We start from the raw sequence: 9,431 nt of genomic DNA on the forward strand, positions 1-9,431 counted from the left end.
CTCTCTTTTATTGAATATTGGTGGATTAATTGGGAGTCCACCGTGACACCTCTCCAGGAATGTATACAGGATACAAGAGGAGTAACTCATATCAGTAGATATATATATATATATATATATATATATATATATATATATATATATATATATATATATATATATATATATATATATATATATATATATATACATATATTACACAGTATATATATATATATATTTATATATTTATGAATGGGCTGGAAGCTTCGGGTATTGCAGTGTACCAGTTCTTAAATGTGGTGGCTGCATTCGTTTTCATTGTTTTACCTTTATTTAAATCTGGTATTTCTGTCATTAACACACTTCCTGTCCAAGGGTGACAACCATACTGAGTAGCGTTGTCATTCTAGGAAAAGGAGTATGTTAGGATTAGTTAAAGTGGTTTTAAACCCTCTCATATACCCAGAGAAGTGAATAGCCTCAGATGATACACAGAGATGAAACAAATCCTCCTACAGTTTTAATTGTTTATCTGCAGTCTATTCTTTATTACATTACTTCAAAAGTGCTGAATTTAGATAAAATCCTTCTTCATCTGTCAGGAGCACAGAGGAGGGGGCAGAGAGCTGCAGTTAGAATTCTTGTACAGTGTGTGAGAACTGATTGGTGGAACAAAGGAATGATGCAGAGCTGTGTTGTGATCAGACAAGCTGTGTGCTGAGCTCCCTCCCCCATCACCATTTTATCTCTGGTGTGGAATAACTTTTCAGAAGTGACTCATGCTGATAACATAGGAATGAAGCACCAGAGAGAAACAACACTTGGAGCTTTGGAGAGATACAAGTAAACACTACAGATATATGTGCTTTGTTCAGATTTCATGACTGAGGTTTACAACCACTTTAACAATGTCTTAGGACTCCATAACACCTTTGCCACTCCATGACCGGAGGAGGTGCTTTGTAGTCCAACTAAGATATCAGAAAACAGTGTTAACTGATAACAGCCCAGAGGTATAGTACAGGAAGGTATCAGCTCACGAAAGTTACGGCTGGATGTTTTTTCTTTTATTTTGCACATGTCAAACAGATATAGTAAAATGCATTCAATGGTATATTTAACAGATCAAACTTGAGCAAATAAGGGAAATGTTATGTTAAAATTTACATAAACTTAAATATATATTCCTTTCTATTAAAGACCTCTAGACAAAATGAGCATTAATTCCTGTATATTTGAGGGCCCAAACGTTTTTTTTTTTTATATATAGAATGGAGAGGGATTAGAACCCCTGTCGGGTTTTTTTTTTTGCTTTTGTGTCCCAGCCGGGAGTTTCATCCTGGGTTGACACCAGAATTGGTATAGAGGAGAAATTTTACAATGGGGACACAAGTTATTGTGACCCTAGTGACTACGAGGTATTCCCTTGACTTTGGAGGGATTTCTTCTCACTTCCTGTTGTCCCTATGGAACACAGATGACAAAAAAGTCTGACAGGGGTTATAACCCTCCCTTACTCCAGAATGAAATGTTTTGCCTTCAGTTCTACTTTAAAATGACTGCTGCATTTACTTTTAGTCTGATGGTTGGTCAGATGCTCTGCCCTCAGTTTTGGAAAAGTAGAAGGCATTTGTAAAATATATACAAAAACACTCACATAAATTTACAATAATCTTTAATTTTCATTTTACAAAATGTTTTCCATGACAAAATAGCAACACATCAAAAATTATTCACAACAAACCCCTAAGAAACACAAAATTGAACAGTAGTGTTTTCACTCAGCTTTTGTAATAAGATAGAAAGGTGATTCAGTTAATCAGCATTGATACTGAATAAGATGTAAGTTGAATATAATGTAAATTATTTTAAAGGCTAGAGAGAAAAGGTCCCCACTGTTATTAAATGCCAGTATTGATTAACTGATGAAATGATCTAGGGCACAATATTTTAACAATTAGAATTCTAGCTATTACAGTCAGCTAAAGGCCCCTTTCACATGGGGCGGACTGCAGCTGTGATCCACTTGCTCAGCAGGAGATCTGTCCGCTGATCCCTGCTGAGCAGGCAGATGACAGGTCCGTGTCCCCTCCACTTATGCAGAGCGGACATGGACACAGCCCACTGTCCCTTATGGGCGGCTGGATGTAAACAGACTACCTGTCAGTTTACACCTGACTGCCATCCGAACCGATCAGCTTGACCGAATAGACCCCCATTTGTCTCTTTTTGGCAGATTGGATTGGATGTAGACGGGTATAAATGGGCACATGTCTGTTTACACCTGCTGTTCCATAGTGAAGAATGGAGATTCCAAATGGGTCCACCTGAAAAATGGACAGACGGACCCATGTGTGCCTAATGCAATCCAGGTGAAAACAAAAGTGGTGTAAAGTCTTAAAATACTTTTCTTTAGAAAGTGTTCACATCCTGAGGAAAAAAGCCTGTCCCCTGCCAGCATGCATGCAGGGGTCTTCAAACTTTTCAGTAAAAGGGCCACATCTTATATTTTTACAAATATTTTTGGACAGACAAAAAAAAAAAGTTTTATAAATGAATGAGTCCACCTTTATATCTGGGTCTCCTGCAGAGTCCCTTTTACATCAGAATCCCCATCATAATGTCCCTTATATGATCGTTCCCCATTACATCAGGGTCCCAAAGACAGTCTCTGCCTACATCAGGGTCCCCATCAGAGTCCTCCCTTACATCAGGATTACCCTTAGAGTCCCTCCTTACATTGGTGTCCCCATCAATGTCCCCCTTATTACTGTAATGCTTACAGCTTGGCTGTAGCAGCAGGGCAGAAGTTGGGAGGCAGAACAAGTTTGGACGGAGGAGATTTCATGCTCCTGTGATTGCTGGGACAAGTCATTGGTTCCAAGGCAAAAATAGGAAGACGTGTGCCCGAAATCTGTCCTTGCTAAAACATAGCCTTCCTTCCTTGAATTAGTATCGCTTGTTAAAGATCAGCACCCCAGGTTGCAGCACTGACCTTCACATGTACCTCGTGCCTGGCTTCACAGGTGTAGCTCAGTTTTGGAATTATTGGTTCCTAGGATCTCAGCAGGAGGAGGGGAGACCATAGGTAGCCTTTGCTGACCAGAATCCTCAATAACTGCACGTTGAGGAGACGCCACTAAAGAAAACTTGCTTTCCCCATCATAGGCAAGCACAGATTTGACATAAAGTGGGACTTTGGGTAAACAACTGAAATACATATATGTTTACTGATTTATGGGCAAGAGTAGTTGTCATTTTGATCAGCTGTTCCTGTGACACTCACACCTCTGTTAAACAGTCTGCTGCTTTCTGGATTAGCATTTCTGCTTCCTAGGTCAGCTCCCTGCTCAATGTGTATCTGCAAAACAAAATAATCTTGCGCACAAATGTGTTAGCCAGGCAGTCCAAAGTTCAGGATGGACAATAACTAGCGGACTTGCTGCCCTCCAGGATAGGGATATCCTAGCAATCAAACGGGAAAACAGAAAAGAGAGGGTGCACCAGCCTTGTGCATTATCCTTTGATATATTTATTAAGAAAAAGCATTTTTTTAAAACTACTCACAAAGGTAGAAAGAAAATCACACTTGTAACAATCTTTGACTTGTGACAGTCCATCCACTGATAGCAGTCTCCAGGTCCTGAAGAGAGGCTGTGCGAACCGCTGCTGGCTGACGCGTTTCAAAGGTTTACCTTTGTGAGTAGTTTTTAATAATGTTTTTTTTTAATAAATGTATCAAAGGATAATGCACAAGGCTGGTGCGCCCTCTCTTTTCTGTTTTCCCATTCATTGTGTATCTGTGATGATGCTAAGGCCACATGGACATTTGCAGACATGAAGTTGTTCAGAAAAATACCTTATGAGTGCAAAAAAGCATTGGCGCTTACATGATTACAGGGGCATGCAGCCATTCACTTCTATGAGGGTCAGGGGAAAATGCCAGGAATTTTACGCTGGGCATATTTTATGCACCTGCAGATGTCCATGTGCATGTTGCCCCATTCACAATCTGATGGGACAAAGATCACGTAGGAATCTGAACTGCTTGGTCACCTATGCAATGTGGAAATTCTTTGTCAGGTAAAACATTAAACCTATATGTATATAGTTTACAAAGTGCAAGAAAGTAAATTGATAGTTTCCACGGGGTGTGGTGACCTTGATCCCTTGACACCTTAATACTATATGTATATAGTTGTTTGCTTTAGAAAGGAGTTGCAGTCAAACTTGAAAAAAACTTTGTAGAAACGTAATTTTAAGAAGCAATTTATATTCTACTCAATTTGACTAAGTTACAAAACCATGAGCAAAAAAAGTGATGATTTGATTAGACTTCCTTTTTTTTGTAGGAACATGAAAATGATTAATTTAATTAGTCACTGTAGGCAATCATTTTCTTTAGTTGTCATAAATAAGCCCTTGCAGTCCAGCAAAAATACCAATGATCTCTGGACCTTGGCTCTACCTAGGCTTTTTGTAGGGGCTGCATTGACAAGCTTCTACACCAACTACATTTAAATAAAGTGTTTATGGACTGTATTTAGATACATGCCACCCAAGGCCAAATTATAGTTCTTTTTACAAAGACCACACATCTTTGTGACAATATAATTGATAAAATGAATTGGTTATAGTACATATAATAATATTAAAATATATTTAATTTTGTGCTTGTAAGGTTATAGAGAAATAAGAAAGTCACTTGTTTCCTTACCTAAAGGACAAGTCTATTTTAGACAAATTGCCTTGTTCACCCTGCCTAGGCCCCCTGATTTAAACTAGCCTCCTGCTTTCTTACCTGAGTATCTTCCCTGCCTATAGCTGCATCTGTACAGGAGGATTTGTAGAGACCTCTAAGTGGCTGTCTCCTGAGAATCTCCAGCTATGGCAACCTGTCCTATAGAAGTCTAGCAGGAATCACACTGCAGGTCAGCTGCTGGAAAAATTGCAACTTCAAGATGCACAGCTACAGGCAAGCTGCAACTGTGATATATGGTGGTGTTGGGGGGGGGGGGGGGGGTTGGTTAGTTTATATCATGGTTTTAGACAAGGTGGAAAAATGCTTTCTGTTTGAAAGTGCACAAATCCTTAAAACTCTATACAGGCATTGTATTTAATTAATGCATTAAAAACGTATTTTATACAGATGTTTGTGATACTGACCCACATAGGCACAGCACAGTAGGGTGGGGAGAACCTGCACCACTGGTGGGAACTTTACTGAAAACACCTGCTTCAAACACAGCCTTTTCATACTCCAATGAAAACTTTGCAGTGGTCTCTCTGTTAATGCAGTATATGTTACCCTCAAATAAAGCACATCTAAAGGGAATTTTGCTGCCCGGAAAGGTTGTTGTGTATTCAGACCACATCTTGCCCATTGTGTTGTATTTCAGAATATTAACAGAGGAGTCCTTATGCATGTCAAATCGATAAAGGATGCTGCCAACCGCTACCATGTCACAGGAACGGCCCTTACTGGCATTAAAGGGGCACTCTACCCACTGATCATGAACGGGGCTGTACTTTAATAGCCGGTAAAATAAATGTCCTCCTGAGATATAAATTTCTCCACCGCATGCTGCAGCTTCATGAGCCACAGCAAAAGTGCCCTTAGGAAGGGGCGCTACAAAGGTCCATTTGTTTGATCTCGGGTCATATTTCTCTACCGTATGCAAGCACTCCCCTCCAATGGCATAAAGGTAGCCATCCAATGGGATCAGCTTCAGTTGGGACCTGCCTTCATTCATTGGTGACAGTTGGGTCCAGATATCAGTAAGAGGATTGTAGCAAACTAATTTATTAGAGCATGTTAAACCATCAGTGGTCTCTTTGAGTCCTCCTGCAATGAACAAATAGTTGTGCATTGAGCAAATTCCACACCCCTTAAGACAAGCCTCTTCTGGGATGTTAGTCACGCATTTCCACTTGTTTGTTTTATTATCTAGCGAGTAAAGATGAGTTGTATGATCAGCTTTTTCCACTGGACATGGGATATATTTATTTAAGCAAAATATGCTCTTCGTTTCCACCACACAAAGTGACAATTTGCCCCTCATTCGTAGCTGAAGAATCCTTTCTCTTTCTAAGCCAGTTAATTGACCATAAACAGCTGAGTTTTTAAGAACATTGAGGTAATTGTCGCTAATTACTGTATAAACTGCTTTAAGAAGTTCCTGCACTCTGTTTTTTCTGGCTAATTTTAATAATTCTAGACAATTTCCCAATGTCAGATGAAACCTTATAGCCTCCCCAGTACTCTGGAGACTTTTTGGGATGCGAATGAAACTTCCTCTGGCTACTTCTTCTACTGGTCCATTCTCCGAGGGCAGTTTGGATGAGTAATACTCTGTCAGAAAGCATAACATACTTTGAGCTTTGGTTTTTAAAGTGGGTTCTTGATATGAATGTCCAGAAAGGATGTTGTCACAACTCTTAGTCATTAATGGCTTTTTCTTTACCATTTTAAATTTTGATTGGTATTCAGGTAAAATCAGTTCTGGATTTTCTGATATAATGGACATAATTTTTTCTCTGGAATCATCTCTCTTTTCTGGACACAAACTTGTAAAATTATTAACTGTCAAACAAATATTTTGATCTTGTGTAGAACCTAAATTAGAATCACAGCACATTGGGTCATTTTGCTTGTCCTTTGCAAGATGTTTTGTGCAGGAACTGAAGGTGTCACCCACACTAGAGGGTTGCTCGTCCCTGTCTATACTAAAACTTTCTTGGAAAACATAATTTTCTCCATTTGTATTATGTTGTCCTATTTGTACAGTATTATATTTTTCCATCATAGAAGGTAAAGGAACATTACTGTCCTTGAAAAAAGTTGTATTTTTTGAACTAGAACCTGTAGTAAGAAACACAGTGTTCAACAGACTAGAACAAGGTTCAGATGCCAATGATATATTGTCTTTACTGCAATATTCTTCTTGCATTTTTGAAAAAACATTTTTTTCATTTTCATCTGTAACCTCATGATTGATATCCAGATATCCATTTGTAATGACATTACTGCCTTCCTGATGTTTGGCTGTACATGTGTGCCAATTTTGGTCATTTATTGATTTTACACCAGAAATAAACTCACATTCATTCATTACCTTTGAACTGATTGTTCCAGGTGACGTAGATTCATTCATATTATTCTCAAGTGTAGTCATTGCATATGCTGCATTGCTGGTTGTACAGTATAACCCAATACTTTCCTCATTATCATTATCAATATCCTCATGGGTTTTTTCGGATCTAAAATTTGTTGATAAATCTTTAGCAACCCGTATGTTCTTTAAAACAACAGACATTTCTTCTGCATAGAACTGATGTTCACATTGCTTTCCTTGAATATTAAAGGATGCATCAGTGACCTCTAAATCCAAGGGATACATCACGGCAGTTTGTGTAGCATTATTATATAGAGTGTTGGCCCTCCATTCTTCTGACATTGGTAGGATTTCTGTATTGTTGGGATAACAATGAGTGTTGTCTGTCATGTTTTCTTCCTTTGCATTTATTGCGCCACACTGTGACGATCCTTGAAAACTTTCCTGAGCTTCATATCTACCAGTGTTCGCATCCATGGATGTAACAAACTTTTGGGAGTTATTTCCTTTATTACGCATAATATTCTCTAGTGAAAGGACCCTATTTTTAGTGTCATTGTCATCATCATTAGTGTTCTGTACTGCATCTTCAATGCAAAGTTTCAGATCCTCATTTGGTATTTTTGTTACTTTACAGTCAGTCAAAGTAAGTTTCTCTCCCTCATCTGATTGGTAAATGTTTGTATATTGAGAGTCCATTTTACTGTGCAGTGTTGCATTTTGTTTACTATCTTTACAGATGCCATCAACTGAAATTACATTTTCATTTTCTGCAGACAAGGTATTTTGGACATGTGAAAGCATTTCAGTACAACGAAAGGTGTCATTTTCAACTGCAGAATTTACAGTGACTTGTGCAGCAATGTCAAATATCACAGGGGCACTATGACAATTAGGAATGCATATATCAGTTCTAATACTCATCTCTGCTTCAGAAGCAAATGGATTGCAAAGTACTTTGACTATCTTTTCCTCACTGATTTCTGTACTAGAGACCAATGTACTATCTTCATTATTACCATCAATAACCAGATTGTCTATATTGTATTTCTGCTCTTCTGGAGTTATACATTGTATTACATTTATTTCCGAATCACAATTTAAAACATATTTTTTTCCATTTGGTCCATTGACCAAATTCTGTCCACCACAACCTATGCTTACAGTACTATGCTGTACAAATGACTCAGTAACAGGAATATCCTGGCCAATCAGCTTGTATTGACTTCCTGAGCACCTTGTATTCAAGTCATCATTATACTCACCATCACTTGAACATGTCCCAAAGCTGCACTCAAGTTCCTGAATGCTTGCTGAACTTTCAAAGAGCAGACTATCACATTTGTGTGTCAGACAGCCAGAGAACATTTGATCCTCTGTAGCATTAGTTGAACTGCCCCTAGTTGTTGCAGTGAGAACTGAAGCATTGCAGCCATCCTCTGTTTGAATGAACAAGGCACTATTTGCTGGAGATGCAGCCACCATATTTAACTTGCAGGCGACTGATGTTATCTGATTTGTTTTCTTGGGAGAAATAGCACAATATAAGTTAATCTGTTGACCCTTTTCTTGTTCAGAGGTGGTGCTTTGAGAAATACAAGATGTTTCTGTTGGAGCTCTGTAGTACCCAAAGTCATGACAATCCTCTAGCAAAAGATTTACCTTTTTTCCATCCCCATCACTGACCTCCAGTGGGTTTGTATTCTTTACTTGGACTCCATCAAATATAAGGCCACCATCACACATTGTCTGTTCATCTTGAACTGTTGAACATAGGTTGTTCTTCAGGTCTGCCTCACAACTTTCAGTCTTTTCCTCCTTAGTGTCATGTGAAATAAACCATTTAATAACCACTGCTGTAGCAGCCGCCAATGCCAATGTCCCCAAGGCACGAACAAGGGCTGGGATATCCTGGCTTGACACAGTGTCTTTTTCACTCATAACTGTAGATATAAGTATTGCAAGAGGCAAGATTGATGAGTACTCCAGACAATCCTTATTTCTGTAAGATCAGAACTTAGAAATTAAACCTTGAATTCCATTCACAGGTCATTTCATGTGTTAGTTCTGTTGAAAAAAAAATGTCTTCATTGTCACAGAACTCTGCTGACTGTTGCCTCTTGTTGCTTGCAGCGCATCTCTGTTAATATACAGTATCTCTCAGTTAAGCCTCTCTGTTGCTGGCTGCATGCCACTGGTAATGTGATCGAGAGAACAGCTTACTTAAGGTAGATCTTTGCATACACCTCCATCACTTCCATGACAAGCAGATTGTATAGTTTATGTTTTTGATTAAATAATAAGGCTTTATGTGCAACAAAAGAACCATTCTGT

At 38.6% G+C, this 9,431-nt stretch overlaps 1 protein-coding gene across 1 annotated transcript; it reads right to left on the reverse strand.

Annotated features, from left to right (window-relative positions):
• Positions 1-1,134: 1,134 nt before the first annotated feature.
• On the reverse strand, positions 1,135-9,293 carry LOC141105968 (uncharacterized). Its single transcript, XM_073596240.1, has one exon. The coding sequence runs from the start codon at positions 9,036-9,038 to the stop codon at positions 5,124-5,126; it is 3,915 nt and encodes a 1,304-aa protein (XP_073452341.1). The 5' UTR covers positions 9,039-9,293; the 3' UTR covers positions 1,135-5,123.
• Positions 9,294-9,431: the final 138 nt, after the last annotated feature.

The sequence above is a fragment of the Aquarana catesbeiana genome, linkage group LG08 (assembly GCF_042186555.1).
Source record: "Aquarana catesbeiana isolate 2022-GZ linkage group LG08, ASM4218655v1, whole genome shotgun sequence".
Lineage (NCBI taxonomy): Eukaryota > Metazoa > Chordata > Amphibia > Anura > Ranidae > Aquarana > Aquarana catesbeiana.